This window comes from Mytilus californianus, unplaced genomic scaffold (assembly GCF_021869535.1).
Source record: "Mytilus californianus isolate M0D057914Y unplaced genomic scaffold, xbMytCali1.0.p SCAF_19, whole genome shotgun sequence".
Taxonomy (NCBI): Eukaryota; Metazoa; Mollusca; class Bivalvia; order Mytilida; family Mytilidae; genus Mytilus; species Mytilus californianus.
This window is the reverse complement of record NW_026262667.1, coordinates 2,390,919-2,414,345: the sequence shown is the minus strand read 5'-3', so window position 1 is coordinate 2,414,345 and position 23,427 is coordinate 2,390,919. Positions and strand designations below refer to the sequence as shown.

Sequence of the window (23,427 nt, the reverse complement as noted above, 5' to 3'; positions counted from 1 at the left end):
TCTTGGCGTTTGGCCAATACTACAGACCAGCCAGGTTAAAATGTTTAGAAACACTCCGATACGACAAGAAGATGTGGTATGATTGTCAATGAGACAATTATCCACCAGAGCCCAAATGACGTAGATGTAAGCAACTATTTGTCACTGTACCGCCTTAAACAATGAGTAAAACCCATATCGTAGAGTAATTCATAATAATGTAAACCTTTTGAAGGTCATTTGTGTTACTGAAGAAAGAACGGTTTACTCCTTGTTTGCCTACTTTTGTTTATTATACAATGATCTTCTTATTAAGTAAACAAAATAGACAAGCTTCTAATTGTATAGTCTGTTCAAACTTTATAGGCATTGTTTATCTGTAATTTCTATGTATTCGTGTTTTTGTTTTCATTGTGTAGTTTCATTTTTTTTTGTACAAATAATTAGATAACAGATAAATCAATTATTTAAAAGTCAATTCAATGAACTTAGTCAATATACAACTAACTTCACAATAAAAAGTGAAATATTTTCATTGAAAATGCTCAGTGATATTGATACATGCTTTATAATACATTAGTGTATTTGTATCATTATCACTGAGCATTTTCAATATGAGTCCAATCTTTTATCTTGTCTTTATCCGGAAATCCTCACGGGAATCCACAGAATATTACGTCCAATAGGTCACAATTTAGTATGATGTTGTTAGTAAATAAAAGTGTCAATCCAACTGCTGAGAATGTTGATGTCTATCGATGTCTAAGTCTATCTCTAACTTTAGGGTCTGCATACTTGTATATATACTCAAACGGAAACTTCTAGATATCGGTAGATATTTAAATTGCGCATCTTTTGTTATGATCATTCTGGAAACGTTATGTAAGTGAAATAGAAAGTTCTAATCATTCCATGAGTATCAATGATTGTTCCAGTTATTGCTAAACTGCATAGTTGTAACACAATGTGTATTATTTTGTACACAATAGAAAAATATATAATAGGCCACACAAAACAAATTAAGCCAACTAAATATATATGATAGTTGCAATATCATAACAGTATTCACAGTGTATTTACGAGTTTTGGGCATCGATACATCTATGGAATCTTTGTTTATAATAATTTGAATGTATTACTTGGAGTCTTTAAAAATAATTAAAACTCGCCAAACAACAGACTTCATAGCGCCATCAAATTCGGTATAAGGAAGACAACTTGTGATTTTCAAGTCGCACATGTCAACATAAATGTCTACTGACAAAGAAAATCGAGATATTCAAAGTGACGGAGGACTAATACTGTTGATGATTTAAATGAAATAAATAGAACGGCGTCTTTGTACCTCCATGGCTTTCACATTCAAACCAATTAATCAGGAAATCGTGCAATTGTTTGAATATAATTTGACGTTGATTTGCGTTATGAGGATTTTGCGTAACCACTCAGCTGATTTGTATTCCTTTAATTTATTATGAGTCTTCGGTAGGTTTAGGAGTGGAAATTAAAGGGTGATTTCTTGCTACTCTTTTAATTTAAAATATTCAAAAGTTAAAATCAGATGACGGATAAGTGGATTGTAAGAAAACGTATGACGCTTGGTCTGCTGGAGATCATCAACCGTTGTTTTGTTAACAAGACCAATTCGTTATTTTTGTGTGAGTGACTTTTGTTTTTTGAAAAGAATCAAAAATAAGCTCTATAATTGCTAATTAATATTTTGTTGACCGATATCTTTATTTATTGGCCTAGAATCATTCTTAAACATATCCTAGATTAGGCCCTGTATGGAGATAATTGACATAGTTTCATTGATTAATTAGATGTTTTGCTTTGCTTTATACATTTTCAGGTTGACCTAAACGGATGTCTTCTCGACTGTAAAGATGTCAAATCGTGTGAAAATTCGTGCCCAAAAGGCTCACTTCTCTATATATCATCAACAGTCATTAATGCAACTCCATGTGAAAATTCAGGTTTGACAGAAAGTGAAATGACTACTATAACACATTCAAGTACACATAGTTCTCAGAGAATTTTCGTTAACCATTCAATAACTTCAACTACGTCAGTCCCACCTGTGAACGTAACGGGTCTTATCAATGATTTACATGTTTATCTGAGTTGTGTCAACAAATGTCCAAGTGGATACTATATGAATCAAACTAACAAATCATGTTTAGCGTGTGAAGAAGTTTGCCAAAATTGCAACAATTTCAACGAAAGTCTTCTTACTATATGCACATGCAACATTTCTGAAGGAACATGCTTCGCTTCAATAAGTGTTTCTTACAATAGTATTATCGTTAGTGCAACTGCATTGTTTATTTTCTTATTACTTATTATTTTACGTTTATGTCTTGACAAATGTGAAAAGCAACTGAAGATAGAAAACATTTACCAAGGAAATCTCGCAGAGAAAGATGTTTATGTATGTATATGTATTTTTGTGTTTATTTTTTTGTGAATTCGATTTTGAATGCACAGTGTTAAAAGTTCTTTTTTTAGAAAGGTACATAAAAGTAAATTATCAAGATTTTTACATGCCGGTTCTCTCTCTCTCTCTCTCTCTCTCTCTCTCTCTCTCATTTGAAAAATTCATAAATTGTCCTCCCAACTTAAGAAAATCCATTTATATGATTAATGTTTTTGTTTCCATGGAAGTTGTAACTTATGAAATAAGGTACCATATTATTTAAATATCTACAAAACCCGAAAAAAATAATAAATAATCTAGACTTTAAATTGATTGAGAAGCTACAATGCCGTTACAGAAGTTGTTATCTTCACCGAAGTTTTCAAAAATATTCGGTGTTCGATTAAATAAGCAACTCTCTCTCTCTCTCTCTCTCTCTCTCTCTCTCTCTCTCTCTCTCTCTCTCTCTCTCATTTGAAAAATTCATAAATTGTCCTCCCAACTTAAGAAAATCCATTTATATGATTAATGTTTTTGTTTCCATGGAAGTTGTAACTTATGAAATAAGGTACCATATTATTTAAATATCTACAAAACCCGAAAAAAATAATAAATAATCTAGACTTTAAATTGATTGAGAAGCTACAATGCCGTTACAGAAGTTGTTATCTTCACCGAAGTTTTCAAAAATATTCGGTGTTCGATTAAATAAGCAATATTTGATGAAAGATCTTGAATGGATTCCATTTATTCATACCTATTCAGGATTTAGAGCTAGATGTATTGTATAGAAACTGTCTATTGCCTTCCCTTGGCATGACTTTCGTCAATTAATGAGACATTTAAGTACATGCACTTATATTACTATTTGTCTCTGCTGTTCGCATTTCTCTTTTATCTGTGTTATGTCCTTTTATTTCTGTTGATTTAATTGTCATTTGTTTGATATCCGTCTGTTAAATTTCTTATTGATTCCAAAATGTCTTTGTTTATTTTCAAGCATATTGAATGACGTGTGAGCTTTAGGTGTCCTCTTTGTATATTCCGCCTCTTTTTTCCAACCAAACGTTTTTAACTTATTATGTTAAAAAAAATTAAAACTTTTCTTCATATAGCATATCTTTTATATTCCATATACAAATCCATTTACCAAATAAGATATATGGTCGGTCCTTTTTTCTCAAGAAACGTGTACAACCTTGAAACAATTTTTATTAATCATATTTATGATTCAAAAGAAAAAACCTTTTAATTATAACTGTAATCCTTATAGATTGTTTCATAAAATGATTCATCTCTAACGACCTCTTTGATAAACAAAATTAGCCTCTGCCGTCAAGAATATATTTTTCATATATTAGATCGTTTTAACTAGCTTTTAAAATCTACAGCTTCAAACTGAAATTGGATGGAAGTGAAATCACAAATTTCGTTTTTACATGTTATTTTTGTTCATATCTCTATAAATGTTTGTTGTTTATTTGTTAAACAAAGTAGTTAATTCAGTTAGCATAAAATAGCTGTTAGACCTTCGTCAAGGTGATTATCGCAATTGTATATCTGAACCAACAAATGTTTTACCATGGTGTCAATAATTTTTTTTAAACATTCCTTTGAAATTCTGAATTTGCTCAAATATTCATTAAAACAATAGGAAAGCATGCCTATATAGCTAACTGCTTGTATTGATCAGATGTCGCTCTCTTTCCATGTATTTGTTTTATGAAATCAATTTTTATACTTTGAACATATTTTCTTTCTTTAATTTCTGTATTTAATGAGAGGTGACTCTACTTTATTTATCAGATTGTTTTGGGGCTACCTCTAGTTGTTATTATAACTAAAGTTTGTTTCACAGAAAATAACAAAAAAACGACATACTTTTTATCCGTCTCGGTCCTAGGGTTCATGTATTGGTATCTGTGTATTAAATAAAGCAATTTATCTCTAATGCATGATAATAAAATTAAAAATGCATCGGACAAACTTATCAGAAATTATGTATTGTAGAGAGATAACTCATGCTCACCACATATCTGCTTTTGCTTTAAACCTCTGTGCCGTTCCCCTACAAATTTATGCCATATTACACCTTTTCGGTAATAGTGAATATCAACTGGAACAGTATTACAACATACGAAGTGGCATGCAAGATTGAAGTGTAATTATTAAATAACAAAATCTTTTACAGAAAAAAAAAAGATTTAGCAATGCCAAGACCACAAAAAACCAGGATGAATTCAGTTCGTCCGCAAGGGTGAGCAGTTCCTGCTTCTGTAGTGGCAACTTTCGTATTTCTAGTTGCATATAAAAAACGATGACAAGTCGCATACGGTAATGCCACAATAGATGAAAAGAGGACGGGATGGTGGTTGCTACAAGTTGTCAACTTAGACACACAGTTCAAAATCTACCTGCTTAATTTGTTCTCCTCCTGAATATGCATGAACTATTTTCCACTGCATGTTCAGTAAACAACATCAATCAACCAATTAGACTAAATACATTTGATATATCAACCGTGATAAAAATCAGAATGATAAGAATAGCCTAATCTCTCTGACGTTAACCTTGCTTTCCTATCTATTGTTCTTTTATTGGTGTTTACTTGAAACTATAACAGATATGTTCCTTTGAAAGTTTAACATTGTTTCTGGTTGTAGTATAACCTACTGGTATTTCGAATAACATTTGTTTACAATTGACTGGTTATTGTGACGCACACTGAAAGTATAAAGTTTTATTCCAGCATTCATCTAGTTCCTGCTTAAAACTAAAATAAAAATATGTTGAATGCAATTATGAGTCGTCATAACAAACGTGTCTCAATATTTCACAGGTCTTCGACAATTTACATAGAAGTAAAAAGCATATATGTTTAATTGGAGATCAGAATGTAAGAAATGAAGACGTTTTAGTAGATGTAAGTATGTGATTTACATAAAAGAAAAAGTCCACTCAAAAATAAAGCCAAATTGAAATATTTTCAATATGTTTATGTTTTCCATTGTCCCTTTGATAATTTGCTATGTTTTAATAGTTTTAAGTTGCTATTGTTATAAACCAAAATCGTCGTCTATAAATCAGCAGATTGTGTTCTATAAACTGTTGTGGCATTTATGTTTGGATTCAAAATAAGATTATGTATGCATTACAGGAGATATTAACCCTGTCGACACATCAGGATCGCTATGCTAGAAATTTATGCGATTTTCTCAAAGTTTGACTCAGTTGGAATAATTTCAAGAGCCGTTGATTTTCATCTCCTTTTTAGGATATGTTAATTTTGTTCCAAAATTTGAGTTACTTCAATTAATAAGTATATATCTGGATTGTTTTTGAAAGAAAAACTGAACAAAAATTTAAATAAACCATTTATAAAAAAAAAAATATTTTTCCTTGATAGATACACAGCGGTGCATATAGTAATGACAATGTTGAAGCGTCCACACCTTGGGTCGAAGATGGTGACGAGCAATGTCTTCAACTCAAATACAGAAATAATAAGTATAACGATGACACAACTGTATTTGCTAAAGCCATTCTAACTAAAGAGGTAAATAATGTATCTGTCATAGTAAAAACTACAAAATGCAATGTAATGCAAATTACAATATGTTGAAGTTAATATGATTAAATGAACATTTCAACAATAAAACAAACAAATCTTTAAATGTATGCTTGCCACTTTACTTATTATACATCAAAATCTCAAAGTGTTAAACTTTTTATTGACTGTCAAGAAGACGAAAAGAAATAAATGCGTCTCTCCCTTTATAATTCGTGTTGCTAATGGTAAGTACAATTTCGGTGATGAGTCTCATTTCATTATGTCAAAATCGACGAATTGAGGACGGGATTGTGGTAACGACAATTAAGTATACCCGTGTGACATTGATATTTCATAACGATAACCCCTCTCGTGATTGCGTCCGTCAAACTTTAGAAGGGATGACTCCAACTTTACCTCAATGAACTCTTCGTTTATTAGCATGGGAAATTATTATAGGAAACGCAAGTTCTAGAATATTGTAGGGCAATGCTGGAATGTTGTTACATTGAAATGGAAAGTTTACTATTAGAAATCTGAAATCATCCCTTTTGACGTAAAATTTTGTTCTTAACCGACCCTTATTGTTAATTTCTAGATATAAGTCACGATATGAGGTGAGGTGTAATATCAATAAATCATAGTACGTCCCATCCGGTTTCATACGAAAAAGGGTCGAAAACAATATTCCCTTGAATCAACAGTTTTAGAAAATAATCCTACATTTCATTGCAATAAAAAAAAATGTCTGATTCCTAAACATATATCTTGGGTGTTTCAAAGTACCATTATTTTTTTATTTGGTGTTTCTATAAAATATTTTTTGGAAACTTGAGATGACATGGTGACTAAAGCTTGTAAAAAGGGAAAAAGGGGTGAAAATTTGATTGGTCTACTTCCGGTGATGGTTATTATCTTATATACAATTAAATGTTATGTGAAATTTTGACTGTAGTACTGGACAGGATAACACTTTACTCATGACAAGTAGTTCTTTATTTAAAACAAAGATGAATTCGGCACAATTTTTTGAAAAATGCCAATTTAACAAAGTGTGATAGGGGAATAACAAATTAACAAATGGGAACGAATGAAAAACAGGGAAAAACAAATTAACATCGCTCTATCCTCTCATGTATTATACACGTGCTACCTGATTATGTGTTGAATGTCTTTTAAGGTTAAGATCGGTAAACTCTAACACCAAAAACCCGAAAGTTGAATAACAGCCATAGTTTTTTTTATCAACAATCAGCGAACTAAATTGTTTTATCGATCATACAATATTAATAGAATTTAATGATCTAATAATTAAATTGATTTATTGCATTGAAAATACATGTATTTGCTAATTGTGTTTTAAATGTACAGTCAGTTCATTATTTATAGTTTGCCATTAATCTTAACATAACCATATATCTAAACATACGAAAGAATATGCTTTGAAGCGCCTCGTGGCTTTTTGTCATATATAAACACGTGTTCCCGGTCAATTTTCATTCCACGATTATTTTTCAACAAGACAGTACAAGGAGAGGACCGGAACATTAATAAGATAAGTTGATTTAGTTTATCCAATATACTTTAAATATTTTTCCTTTTATGCATTTAATTCACTTTAATAATTTGTTTTACATTTAAAGAGCAAATTTATTTATTACATGTGTTGAAAATCTGTGAAGATAAAGTGAAACAGGTAACTTTTAAATTTAACATGTGTTTGCACGTGGTCGTATATTTTTTTTATCTTCACGTTTTCAATACATGAATTGTTTTATTTCGCTTTAATATAACATTTATATATATGCTTATTTACAACCGTTTAATTTCATTTACTTCTGGTTGTTGCATTTAATTCACAGTTCTTAAACAAGGTATTTTTATCGGTAAGTGTTTGTTCTTATTTTACCAATTTGGCAATAAATATTCTCATTTAGTTAGCTGTGGAATGCATGTGTAAGCTTGCTTGTGATTATATGCTTAGTTACATTATTTTATTTTACGTACTTTACCTAAATTTGATTCAATAAATTGACACTGATATGATACCTGTTATCAAGTTACGGAACTCCCGATTATTACAAATGTAAAGGCATTTATTTAATTATAATTACAACTGTTGTCCAATTTTCCAAGTGTTATTATGCACATATAGCTGTCTTAAGAGGCGTACATTATACACATTTATAGTAGAATATATTTTAAGTACGGAACAGTTGTTTAATTTACGAATTTATCTATATGCAGCCGAAGCATCAATGTAATCTGTCTCATGAATTAAAACATCTTTGTATACTTATAAACATTATATTTAAAATGACTTCATTTTATAAAATGCCTAGGAGAAGAAATGAAATTCGCCGGAAATTAAGGCCCAGGATTAGCAATGTTTGTGTTCAACAACCTGCTCCTCATGAAGCACCTGCACCAGAAGAGGAACCTGTCCATGAAGAAGTTGCACAAGTGGTTAACAGAATAAGACGCGGAAATAGAAAACAAGCAGATCAACCTGTGGAGCCAAATGTTCAACCTCCACCTCAGAAACAACTGGAAACTACAGCTGTTCATGCTGGACCGGGTAATACTTTAAATAACATACAATATCATTAGGAAGAATATCAGGTCATTTTTGTAATAGACCAATATCTAATATAAGATGTTCTCCTATTAGATGAGTTCCTAAAAAACTGGGGGACTTCGTCTGATTACCCATTTATCATATCTACCATTGAGCAGTGTTAATGACTTCATTGATGATAGGTATTCCGTACCTATATTGAATCAAATGAATTGAAATTAACTTTTCTTTCAGAATTGTCAAAGGATAGATTTATTTAGAAGATGGGACATTCACCTATTAATATTGAACAATTAGAATTATTTCTAAAAGATTATCCAAATGAACAGGATAAACAAATTTTGTTTAATGGTTTTAAATTTGGATTTAGTTTGACTTATCATGGACCAAGAATTCCATTTGAATCAAAAAATTTAAAATCTGTTTTGTCAAATCCTGTTGGAGCTAGAAATTGAATCTGTTATATCATTAAGAGGAATATCAGGTCCTTTTTGTAATAAATCAATATTTAATATAAGATGTTCTCCTATTGGATTAGTTCCTAAACAAACTGGGGGACTTCGTCTGATTACCCATTATCATATCCACCATTGAGCAGTGTTAATGACTTCATTGATGATAGGTTCCCTCGGTTAAATATTCTTCATTTGATAATGCTGTAAATATGGTTAAAAACTTGGAAAAGGTGCTAAATTAGCAAAAATTAATATTAAGTCAGCATTTAGATTACTTCTGGTTTATCCAGGAGATTTTGACTTACTTGGTTTCAAAATTTAGATGAATACTACATAGACAAGGCAATGGCAATGGGCTGCTCAATTTCATGTGCTATTTTTGAAAAATTTTCAACCTTTTTGCAATGTGTTTTAAAAAACAAGTCTTGTTCAAATAATAGAGACCGTTATTTAGATGATTTTTTATTTGGTGGCAAATAAGATTCTGATAAATGTGAACAACGGGTGTTTCAGTATAATGAAATTTGCAAAGATAATGGAGTCCCTCTTGCAAATGAAAAAAACTGAAGGTCCAACTACACTGATTGAATATCTGGGTTTTACAATTGATACTGTTAATATGCTTGTTTAAATTCCACATAAAAAGTTCAAGAACTTTTAGACAGAATTATTAAATTATCAGGCATGAAAAAAGTAACGTTAAAAGAATTGCAGTTAATATGTGGTTCATTAGCCTTCTGCACAAAGGCTGTGCCTGCAGGAAGAGCGTTTAGTTGTCGTTTATATTCGACCATGGGCAAAGTTTCAAACCCGTTTCACTTTATTAGGGTGACATCAGGCATGAAAAATCATTTATTGATGTGGATATTATTTTTGGAACAGTTTAATGGGATTTCGTATATAAATGATATAGAATGGATATTAAATTTTGATCTTGAACTATATACAGATAGTGCTGGTGGATTAAGTAAAGGTTGTGCAGCTTATCTTAATGGTCAATGGACTTTTCTCGAGTGGTCTTAAGAATGGAATAGTTCAGAAATAATTAAAGATATAACATATCTTGAAATCATTCCAATAGCACAAGCAATATTTTTGTGGTTTGATTAATCTTAAATACTTTTTCACATCGATAATATGGCAGTAGTGAATTTTTTAAATAAAAGGTCAATCAAGTCTGAACGAGTTATGTCAGTTTTAAGATTAATTGTTTACTGTTCACTAATTGGTAATTTTCAGTTCAAACATGTTAAAGCTGTTCACATTTTGGCATTATCTCGTGCAAATTTTTCGAAATTTCGACGTCTAGCACCTCCAGCCAACGATTTGCCACATCCAATTCCAGTGGAGTTTTTGGAACCTTTTAAAGACGAAGTGCATAAACTTTTACAGCACTCTGTAACTTCAAATACGATGAATGTGTATGAAAATACAATCTATTCATTCAGTAAATTTCGGACCAGTTTTCAAATAGAGGAAAGTTGGCCACCTCTTGTTGATCATATAATAAATAACGTTGCCTATCTTTCATAAAATGGTTATTCCTACACCACTTCTAAAAAATATCTATCAGGAATTAATTATACGTTGAAAATAAATAATTGGAATGATTATAGCAAATCATTCATTTCGGAAAAAATGTTAAAAGGTATGCAGCGTTTGTGTGAAAGAGTTGATTCAAGAAAACCTATTACTGTTGATGTATTAAAACGGCTTACGGTTGCCTATAATTGCTTACATCCACTTCATTTGAACTTTGGTGGATAGTTTCATTGGCAATCATACCACATCTCCTTAATTATATATATATCAGTTCTTCACCATGTGTGTAAGTCATTTTATGAGACAAAACTGTTTAGGACAGCCTTTTTTTTTATTCATGAGAATCGGAGAAATCCCATATTTTAACAAAAATGCTGATAATCATGTTGTAAAAATTTCAGATATTAAATTTGTTGATATTTATTCTGAAGTTTTTGTTACAATAACGTCTTCAAAGACGGATCAAATTGGTTGTTCGATAACTTTTATTTTGTCTTCAATTGATATTTATGACGAAATTTGTGTTGTCAAAACATTCAGAGATTATTTAAACTTACGTCCCGATTGTCAAGGCCAACTATTTTGTCATCTGAATGAAAATGAATTGACTCGTTTTGAGTTTTTAGCTGTTTTAAGATCTCCTTTAAATTTTCTTAGTTTAAATCCTGAGGAGTTTAATACTTTAGTACTCATTCATTCCGAATAGGGGCTGCAACTACTGCAGCCTTGGAAGGCAAAACGGATGAAGAAATACAATCCATGGGTAGATGGAATTTTAATTCTTTTAAATCGTATATAAGACTTAGTCGTTTGGTAAATTAAAGAAATTTAGTTGTTTTCAGGCCGTTTTGTGGTTTGGATTATTGGATCCTCCTTGTTTACCAAAGCATCATCACATAGTCAAATTAGACCTTTGGGAAATGATTTGGGGTTACATAAGTTAGGTTACAAGTTGATGTGGGCAGGAATGTCTGGTATGTCAGTATATAATGTTGTACCAATAGTGGAGAATTTGATTACCAGTGTTTTGCTTCACTGTGGTGGCAATGATATTGGACATGTTAACTGTGCATAACTTTTTTTATATATTAAATTTTTGCTAAATATAGTTGGACGTTTGGTGAACGGAAGTAAAATCATTTTTTTAAGCATTTTACCAAGGTTGAAAGGGAGATATTCAAAAGATTTAAAAGCAATGGATGTAACCAGGAATCGTATAAAGAGGGGAGTTAAATCACATTTAAATAAAACTGGGGGTTACACTATAGTTCATTCTGATTTTGAAGACAAACATCAATCTTTATTTAGTCACGATGGAGTCCATTTATCGTTTATTGGCAATGATATATTTTTGAACTCATTTTCAAACTGCTTTAGAACAATTTTATTATATACCAAATAATTCTATTTATCCGATGTTGTTTGTTTATATTTGATGTATGTTGTATGTTGAAATGCATAACAACTAGTTGATTATATTCTAGTTTAATATATGTTGGTTATTCCATTTTCAAGGCGGACTAGCATTTGATTGAGAGTTCAGTAAAATGCCAATTTTGGCAGTGATTTATCCAAATATAGTTCATTGAGCTGGTATGGATCTGCCCAGCAGCTAGAAATTGTTTTTGCATTTACTGTTGGGTTTCCCTTCAGTAATCAATTGTCATCAAGATTTAACTTGTTGGCCAGTTTGTTGATGTTGGTTGTTTTTTAGTTTATATTGTTGAATATTGTTGAATAAATGCCATGACCAATAATCAGCCAAATTCAAATTTTCTATTTGTTTGTTGTTTATATTATTCTAGGAAGGAAGGAAATCTGTTGTAGTATATTCATTGCGCACATTGAATATACAATGATAAAATTTAATGATCTAATAATTAAATTTATTTATTGCATTGAAAATACATGTATTTTATTATTGTGTTTTAAATGTACAGTCAGTCCATTATTTACGGTTTGCCATTAAATCTTTACACAACCATATATTTAAACATACGAAAGAATATGCTTTGAACGCCTCGTGGACTTTTGTCATATATAAACACGTGTTCCCGGTCAATTTTCATTCTACAATTATTTTTCAACAAGACAGTACAAACCACCCTCCCTCCCTTTAATAAACAAAATTGCTGCTGTTTTAGTTTATTTTTCAGATTGCATGGTGAACAGACCCAAATGTATTGAATGTTCCAATTAGATTGTCATGTATCATAAAAAATGTCAGAAGTTTCAACATTCATCGGCAGATGCAATGAAAACCGAAAATTCAAGGATTTGCAGTAATAAATAAAGAAAAATATGTCTATCATCAGGGCATTCAGTTCAATATGGAAATTGCGTTGGATGTCATCATTAACATGATTCAATTGGCAGTGATCTATTTAAATATTGTTCATTGAGCTGTTATGGATCTGCCCAGTAGCTACAAATTGTTTTGCATTTTACTGTTGGTTTTCCCTTCAGTGATCAATTGTCATCAAGTTTTAACTTGTTGGCCAGTTTGTTAATGTTGGTTGTTTTTGGTATATATTGTTGAATAAATGCCATGACAAATAATCAGCCAAATTTCAAAATTTCAATTTGTTTGTTGTTTATATTATTCTACGGAGGAAGTAAACAAAACAAATCTGTAGTAGTATATTCATTGCGCACATTGAATATGCAATAATTTGTAATAAATGTGAAAAACGTGCATAGAGGAGTAAGTAAGAATATATGTATGCATTGATTTCCAAATTTCCATTTTATTATTATCACAAGAAATTCGTTTCATATGACATTACTTTTACTAGTACTACATTACCAACGGATTGCTTATAAATGGCTGAAAATCATTAATAAAATCGTCTTAAATACACGGTGACGTATAATAACGATGACCATAGCTGCGTCTACGTCGAGGACCAGCGTTTAGAAAATTCATCACATTCTCAGAGCTGAAAGATGGACTACTGAGAAATACCTTTCTCGTAATTTTTTTTATGGCAACCATAAAGTGTTCCAGTTTAAAGTTCTCGAATCCAGTAGTCTTTTCTTGTGTATACAGAGAGGTGCTACAACAAGAGGATTATTGGCTCTGAACTATATTTTGTCAATGATACGAACTCGCAGAGGAACTACAGAGATCATATCTCAGATAAACTCTTAGGTCATCAAATTACAGACGAACTAACCATAGTATTATCCAAGACTAAACAGTAATATATTAAATCTTGACAAGAGCATAACCATTTTCTCTACCTAATGTTAAGATAAAAGTAAAATAACAAAAATACCGAACTCCGAGGAAAATTCAAAACGGAAAGTCCCTAATCAAATGGCAAAATCAAAAGCTCAAACACATCAAACGAATGGATAACAACTGTCTTATTCCTGACTTGGTACAGGCATTTTCTTATGTAGAAAATTGAGGATTAAACCTGGTTCTATAGCTAGCTAAACCTCTCACTTGTATGACAGCCGCATAAAGTTCCATTATATTCGCAATAATGTGTGAACAAAACAATTAGACATAATAGGTAAAAATGTCAAAAATAGGGGTACAGCAGTCAACATTGTGTTAAAATCTTAATCACTATAAAAACAAACAAATATGTCAACAAAGAAAAACAAAAAGGCATATAGACAAAGTACATTAGCAAAAACGAAAGACAAGAGTAAAAAAAATTACCATATCGCAATAACACAATGACAGGATGTATAAGTACCGAGCCACGTCAAATGGATATTACCAAAAATAGACTAAACAGTAAAAGTAATAATTTGCAAAGACAAATAAAAGAACACTATAAAACGTAATTAAGATGGTAAACAAGGTCAGTACCTAGAATATACACTTCAAGACCATCGTGTATTATTTGTGAAGTTGATACGGAATATTTTTCAACAAGGTCTTGGTATCTTCCGAAGAACTTTTTTAGAAAAAGGAAGTGACGTTCTTTGACATAAACCTGGTTCATCAACTTTCTGCTCAGTCACTGAACCCAATCAGAAAAGTTTGGATTGTTAATGGAAAGAACATCATCAATATATCTGAATGTGAAATTAAATTATCTGGTTTTTTTTATCTTCTTGTTTTTGACAAGTGTCTGAAAGAACTCCGACTCATATGAAAATAAGAAGAGGTCGGCAAGGAGAGGCGCACAGTTCGTTCCCATTGTAATGGCGACAATTTGTTGAAAAAGTCTACCTCCAAATTCAACATATATGTTGTCAAAAAGAAACTCCAGCATACTGATCACTTGTTCCTCTGTGTATCATGTTTTAAATTTTTGTTCACTATTAACAAAATATGCCGTATGGTATCCCAAAGTTATAAATTTATAGTGTATACTTCCATTTTTATGTTGAAAAGCATTGTGGATTATTTCTTTTAGACGATTTTTCAATTTCACATGGGGAATGGTGGTATACAGGTTTGAAAAATTAAAAGTTTTGATAGACCTAATTTCAGAGAAAGATCGAGATTTAAAATTATCCAGAAGTTCTTTAGAGTTTTTTAGACTCCACATATTGTTATTACCACTACGCGAGTAAACAGTTTCACAGTATTTCTGAAGACCCTCTTTCACTGCAGACAGAATTTTTGTCAGTCTAATGTACAATTCCTTCGTCGAACATGCAGATGAGCCGGCAATGTACCGTTGTTTGTACGGAATTTTGTGAAGCTTAGGTATCCAATACAAGGTAAGTCCTCCGATTTGCTGTTCAATGTAATGTTCATTGAAGCCATGAAGGACTTATGATTCGCCAAAATCTCATCCTTGTCAATTGATATGTTTTTGTATGTGGGATTACCTGAGTGCTCATTTATTCCTAATTCTTTTACAAGACACTCGTAGTAGTACGATTTTACACGAAGACAATATTATTTGAAGCTTTGTCCGGAGGAACAGCAACATACTTATCGTGAAGAGATGATAGACATTTCATTGCTTCTATGTCTCTGAAAACGGACTTTGGTCGATCATTCACACAGTTTTTCAACTTATGAATTCGACGTTTTATCAGAGACCAGATTGTTTTGACCCATTCTGACAAAGTGTCCAGTTCAACTTCTTTTCGTTTTGCCTTTGCTCTGGCGTAGTTCTCAATGGAATCCATAATTATGTTGAAATTATGGTTCCAATTGATGTGTTGGGGTTCTCTAAACTAAGGACCATGAGATATCACCTTTCGGAGATGTTCATGTTGAATTATGTTTAGATCCCCAGTAACAACATGGCTTGAGGGGCTGTAAATATAAGGCAAGTGGGAACAGTCACATGTCAGAGGGTTTCTTAGATATTTTTCTAAATCTAGGTCCCGCAATGCTTGCTTATAGTTAAATACTTTAGGTGCAATGGATTAGGTGTAACTGTAGGATACAATAGGAACAGACTGATTTTGAAAATAAAGTGGAATTTTAGATGTTACCTCCTTGTAATGTAGAACGTTGCTGATGTTGATTGCATCAATTCCTTTATTGGTAAACTGAACAGGAAGGAATTTCCTCTTTTCATCATTTAAACGTTCCGATCTTACTTGTTTAAAAAGATGGAAAAGAGCTACATCACAAATTATACTTACCAGTCTGTATATTGGAGAAAACATATTTATTCATCCTTTGTCAAGTGCATAATCTCTCAAAAATTTTAGGCAATTAACAGGCAGTGAAAAAAGAATAGTTCTAATGTAATAAATCCCATCTTACTGTCCTTCTATATGTAAGGACTGCATGACAACTTCTTTTAGGTAATAATATAGCTTAGCAAATTGTCATTCGAGAGTACGCAAAATTAAAATGTACGGTATTCCTCATGAACGCCCAGAGCAAAATGTTAGGTTTGCAACAGAGAGATATATGACAACAAAAACGGGAATAAAATATGAATTATCTAAATGAATAAAGTCAACCTTTATTAATTTTGATATTAACAAAAACGTTGATATTTTGCAGAGAAGCCAACAAAGATCGAACAAAGAGAACAAACATTTGCAAGCTGCAGAACTATCTTTTTCAATAGACGATGAGTCTCATCGTCAATCCAGTAGTCCAGAACCTGCATATTTAGAAAATACTAGTTTCTCAAATAATTCGGGTAGCGATAAACCAGGTAAATCATGTTTTGTAGGAACCATATTCAAATACTAATGGATGGTAACGATAATGGACCAAATAATAGATTTGCAATCATCAGATGTTTGTTTTTGAAAAGAATAAATGTTTTATTGTATGCATTTGGACAAACGTTTGTACATGTATAATCAATGTTTGTTATCTTAATGCGCACAACACGCGAAACGAGAATACCTTTCATCGTTTGTGATGCATAAATAAATAAGTAAATGAGACAGCAACCAAAACCACAGATAACCAGAAGATATTTTATTATATTGTTAAAAAAAATATTCTTCGAGAAATATGAGATGTACAATTTTAGGAAAAGCAACCTATTCCACAATTACATTAAGTATTGATTCCTATTCTATTGAAATGTCTTCAACATAAAAATATTTTAACTAATCAATAGAAGTGTTTGAAAATTAATGCGTTAAATATGAAAACAAATAGTAAGACTTTCTTTTTTTTCATTCACTGCTGCGATATACAGCATTAAAATTTTGATTTGTTGGGTTGCTTACTTAATTTGCTTTTATGCAAGTGACTCAACAACATGTGTGTATATGCACACGAGACAACAATACAATTCAAAGACATCCAGAGGTCCTGATGACATTTTAAATCGGAAAAAAATTCAGCAGATAATACAAGATATTAAACATGAAAACAAAAAAAGTTTAAATTTAAGAAACCAAGATTAACGGTACGATCATTTCATGTTGGATCATTATGACATAAAGAAAGTAATTTTACGCAATATCTGTTTATTATTTAATACATCTTCAAATAAAATCCTCGTGCATTTCTGAAAGATTTACTTGTTGGGCGTTTTTGAAGACAATAATCGCAGCACAAAGGAATGATTTAGGCTATTACGAGTGGTTGACCATTATGTAATATCTGTTTCACAGATGACGACGGATATGTTCCAATTGTCGTAACCACAATCCTATCCTCCTTTCCTCGAATGTGACCTACCGAATAAGACCGAATCACTGGATGTATCCTTACATGAACCAGCCGGAGGGTGCCAAATGTGGAGCAGGATCTGCTTACTCTTCCGGATCACCTGAGATCATCCTCGGTTTTTGGTGGGTTTGTGATGCTCAGTCTTATGTTTTCTATGTTGGTATTTGTAAACTGTTGTTTGTCTTGTGGTCGTTATTTGTCATGGTGCTGTCAATTTATTTCGGACTTATGAGTGTGAATGTTCCTGTTGCCTCTCTTTTACCTTGGTCTTCTATATTCCTTATCTTATGCCATAAATTTGTTTATTTCAGATTTGTGCAAAAATAAAGAAAATAACTGCAGTTTTGATAATAACATACCTGGGCTGAATCACGACAATAGACAGAGCTCTTTCCATAATTTGCCGAAATCAATTTTGTCTGAATTTGATTTTGGACGTGTTTATAAACGAATAAGCACAGATTCAAAGCCCGTGAGAGTTACAGAAGTAAGTTTTTTTTCTTATTTCAAGACTCGGTTTGATATAAAAACTAACGAGAGTCTCTAAAAAATCCACTTATGATTCAACTAATGCGAAGGTTGCCTTTGCTGTATTTAGCAAAAAAAATCGGAAATTTAAGTTATAAGCGCTCTTCAAATTGTATTTGATTGGCTTTTTGCTGTTTTGATTCTAGCACCACCGATAAGTCTTACGCAGACGAAACGCTCGTCTGGCGTACCAAATTGCAGGAATAGTACGGAGTTGCACATGTTCACATTAGATTTGTAAATATATAAATTTGTTTTTGTATACAAATATTGGAATTAAATATATTGGAGCGATTTTAACTAACAAGTCCCTTTAAATTATGTTTATTTGTATTTTGAAATAAATGAATAAGTGTTTGTAAATTGTTTGTTTTTAGAAAGAACTAAATTGTATTTAAAGTCTTTGACTTTTCAAATTTAATAAAAGAGATGAATATGTTTTATATACTTGAATGGCTAAATGTTATAAAACAAATGTACATAGACTATATAAATAAGTTCTTTTATTTTGCTAGAATCTTCAGAAATGTATATCTATTGAATTAGTGTCCTGCTATACTTAAATACGCCGGCAGCTTGTCGTATGCAGTGACTGTAATCCAAAACGTCTATTCCTTTCGAAGAAACGTAATACATCAATATATTGAGTTCAATATAAAAATTAGGAGATGTGATATGACTGCCATTGACTTGCATCCCGAGATCACAGGACGCTGATGTGCGCAACTATTCTGTTCTGTCTTCAACTATGTTGAAAAAAAAACATACCGCATAATTAGATAGAAAAGGCCCCACAATAATAAAATGCTAAACAAACGGCTTGATATATTCTGAAACAGTAATGAAAAATAAGTATTTCATTGATGTATTTCTTGAATGAAGAGTAAACAGTAATAAAGTAAACTTATAAGGGAAGAATATGAATACTTATTATTTATTCACTCCTACAAATCTATTCAAAGTAGGTAGTAAAAATTTTCAATATTTACATCTAAATCAAAATGTTCTTAAGTCTAAATGTCCTTGGATTCAATATACGTTAATAACAAGACATAGGCCGTTAGTGTTCTCAAATGAATTGTTTCATATTTTTCATGTCTGAGCCTTTTATTGCCGACTATACGGTATGGGTTTTTTCTCATGGTTGAAGGCCGCACGTCTATAATTGTTAACATCCATTTCATTTGAACTTTGGTGGATAATTGTCTCATAGGCAATCATACCACATCTCCTTATTTTTTATATAGTAGATTATACGGAAATATTTTGGAATTCAACCAAAGATGAAGACTAGGATCTTTCTGAACTGTACTAGATACCAGCATAACATTAGTATCCTTACAAACAACGTTGTGTTGCTGGGTCCGCCAATTGTTCCATGAAACTCATTTTCAAACTATAAGCATAAATTTTATCAGCAATCAAAGCAGGGCTTTGGAGTAACTGTGAACCGATCTACTCTAGGAGAGTTGTGAATCGAATATGGATACCAAATCATTCCATTGATCTGTTAAAGTACATACAGTCTACGTCTCTTTCCTTTTGCAACAGTAAAAAACATTTGACTTTCTCTTCCCTGTACAATAATATTCCCATTTTCTAAACTAGAAGACAGACTAAAAGAAGTAGATCTATTTTGTTTCATTAATAGAACGGGCGTGAACAAGGTAAAACAGAATTACACATAAATTTCAGTTTTCATGAAAATGTTTCAATGTATACGTCAAAGTTTAAAACTGATGAATAAACTGTTAACTTGGAAAAGTTAAATTTCACCAAATAGACAATATCTCTACAAATCGAAAAATGAATCAACAAAACATTTTTAATATTGTCACTTTTGCATTGAATATAAATTCTTAAAAGAATTTTGAGGAATCAATCGAATTTCATCACAAATTTATTTGAAAAAACATATCAAATTAAGAGATGTAGTCATAGCCTATAACATAACAGACAAAGAGTATATTGGTTTCGACATGTTCCTAACAAGTATACGAGTTACAATCTATAACTCCTACTACGTGTAAAAACCAAAGAAGTAAATCGACAAATCAATATGTAAAATCAAACAATCCAATCAAAAAATAATAAAATAATCCATGTGTTATCAAGTATTAGTTCGTAAAATCAAAAATAGGTATTGCACAAATTCTGAAATGGAAACATGTATAAATGTATCTTATTTACTTGCCTAATATATTTAAATCAAACACAAATTTATGGAATTAACAAATGTCACAATTAATTTTACATAAAGCATGTTATTTATCTTACCTTAAAGCAAGGTAAAAATCCGAACAAGATAATTAGAAATCTACACACTTAAATCAAATTAACGAATACACTTGACAATTAAAATTTAAGTTAGATGAGGAAAGTAAAAAATGGTTTTATTATCATTAAACTGTACAAGATGGAATATCGTTGAATATCGTATTATACATTTGTTTGTACTTAGAGGAAATAAGAAATATCATTGGCATTCAAACCACTTCTCTTTATTGCATATTATCTCTATGAAACTCGTTCGTATAGATAAGATTATGATTAAAAGCTTTTGTGCAAATATTTACTATAAAAGTATCCTACATCAAATTATTCACAATAGCATTTGTAATGTTTTTGTCATTTAGGACATTTATTACAAAACGAATTGCTTTCAAATATTTGATAGTCACTGTTAAATTTATTTTCGTCTTGTTGTATAGTTGGGGCCTGCAATATTGTACAGACATACATATATTGTGCAACATTGTGAGCAAGTCAATAAAAAGCATATGTAAAAACATCAATCACACTAAAACGAATGCAAATAATGCACATCATTTTATTTTGCAGATGAGCCAAAAAAGTTGCATCAATGACAACGAACATGTACAATCGGATTTTCGTCTTTTTTCAAACGACAAGGATTGTTCTCTAAAATCTAGTGGCACAGATTCTGAAGCAATCAGTCAGTCTGAATATGACTCGGGCAGAAATATTTCAGGTTAAATATTTGCTATATATATATTGCTAGTACTGAAAATATGTTGGAATATTCACTTGCGGTAAATATGAAGATTGAGAGCAAACAGTTGTTTACCGATATTCAATAACAATAATCCAGAAACCAATGCAAGCATTCACAAAGTACCTCTGAGTTTATGCCAGTAAATATTGAATACATTCGATTATATTTATTACGAAATTCTTAGTAAAACAAATTAGTGCGTATATGATGAAAATCTGTGAATGCTTTAAACAATTTTCCTGCGCCATTTCCTTCATGTCCTTTTTATGTTAATACTATTTGAAAAATATACTTTGGGATAAATGCATTTGAACAACATTGAAAGAGAAGCTTGATTCGGGTTTATTCCATACAAGTCGGCACTATGAATAGATTACCATTTTTTAATAACATATTGTGATGATTGCTTATACCGCAAAAATATAGTCCATATGAGAAACGAACATTCAGTAATATTTTAGGGAAAAAATAGACAAGAACAAAATCACAAATTATTCAGAAACAGTAATAAAGATTCCCGCCTCTATTATCCACAACAATTTCATGCCTTTTACGTTTTTCCAATGAATGTTATTCGTAACTTAGTTTAGTTATTTTATTAATGTTTATTGTCGGTTAACTACCTCCTACCATACATCAGTGACGGAAAAAGATGTTGATTTGTGTAAAGGAAACAGCAACATATTAACACACTATGTCAATTAGATCTGTAAAAAACAACACATTTATCTACCATCAATTGGTAAAAAAAAATTGTAGACAAAGTCAATCAATATAATGTTGTTTACTTTGGTCAGATGAATAGTTATGTGACTGGCTACTCATTTTTCGCAATATGAAAGAACAGTTTTCCGTATTTTTGTTCCTCTTTGGCTTCTCATAAATGTTACTAAGGTATTTTATGATAAACCAAAAGTATTTCCGAAATTGATTAATATAGATTTCTGGATTTACCTTCATCAGGAAAGCTCAAACTAAAATATTTGAAAGCCAATGATATCAAGTTAAAAAAGGCAGAAATTAAGAAACTCCATATTGTGTAAAGAGAGAGAACGAGAGATAGAGGAAAGAGAGAGAAGATACTAAATTAGATTAAAGTTCAAAGATAAAAACAAGGGAAAAAAAGATCAGAAAGAAAACAACGGAAAGATATATCAACAATTCTTGTCGATATTTACGATGACGGATAAGGATAAAAACCTCTAATTCATAGTCCCATTGCTTTCTATGTTAAACTGAGCAATTTCAAGCATTTATATCTATTTTTTATGTTCAAATAACGTGGCAGTAATTTCATAGCAAAACTATACCTTATTCTTACTTGTACTTAAAAATTCAACATACCTTTAATTGCATATAAGAGATTTCCAATAAAATGACATTACTCGACATAATAGAATTTATGATTCAGCATAAATTCGGTTATTAGTGTAAGCATAGATTACTTGTGTTATTAGCTGTTTCATCTCTATTAAATGTAGGCTATCAGATGTATGTTTGTCAATGCGCAATATGACTGCGCACGCGATCTTTTCATTCCGACATTTGAAAGAAACAGACGGAATATTATTTGGTGATTTAAAGATTTAAAGAAAATTATTTTGGTGATTAAAAAGATATAGGAGCCACATTGTGCAGGTTTTGGTATCACTTTTCTACAATTGGAACTCAGGTGGTATAATTAGAGTTAGTCTCCCGCAACAATTGTGGGATATCTAATAGAATATCAGTGTTTTATAACAAATTAATTTCAATTTATTGCTTATTTTGCTTATTTTTACATGTTATAATACTTTTACTATCCGGAGGTAGCGATCGGTGTTTATGTATAAGAATTGAGCCATTAATTTTTTTTTATGTACTGTTACATAGAGATATACACGTTTTATTCCATTTCATTTCAACGCTTGACACCGATCTGCACAGTTCACTCCGGCGGTCACAGCTTAATGCTAATTGAAGGTTACGCATGTTCAACATAATCATTTTTTATCTCTTCATGTATGCATCACCATAACCTTAACTGTAAGCATCATTATATATGCAATCGCAACAATTTGTTAGCTGTCTTATTATCTACCTCAGGTTATTACTATCATTCTAGATGTTATTATCATCATTCTAGATGTTATTATCATCATTCTAGATGTTATTATCATCATTCTAGATGTTATTATAATCATTATAGATAGTTATATATAGTACATGTGTTTTAAATATCGTCTAGTATTCTGTTAAATTAACTCTGTGTCCGTTTAATTACTTTGACCGATTTTATAATATAAATT

At 31.2% G+C, this 23,427-nt stretch overlaps 1 protein-coding gene across 1 annotated transcript in view; it reads left to right on the top strand.

Moving 5' to 3' along the window:
* The first annotated feature begins 579 nt into the window (after nucleotides 1-579).
* The window catches only part of LOC127727061 (uncharacterized), a 40,820-nt gene continuing 17,972 nt past the window's right edge, over nucleotides 580-23,427 (top strand). The window contains exons 1-6 of the mRNA XM_052234478.1: nucleotides 580-2,410; nucleotides 5,235-5,318; nucleotides 5,802-5,951; nucleotides 16,462-16,618; nucleotides 17,907-18,082; nucleotides 20,965-21,115. Coding sequence (XP_052090438.1) covers nucleotides 1,973-2,410; nucleotides 5,235-5,318; nucleotides 5,802-5,951; nucleotides 16,462-16,618; nucleotides 17,907-18,082; nucleotides 20,965-21,115 — 1,156 coding nt within the window. The 5' untranslated portion in view covers nucleotides 580-1,972. The remainder of the gene's footprint in view (nucleotides 2,411-5,234; nucleotides 5,319-5,801; nucleotides 5,952-16,461; nucleotides 16,619-17,906; nucleotides 18,083-20,964; nucleotides 21,116-23,427) is intronic.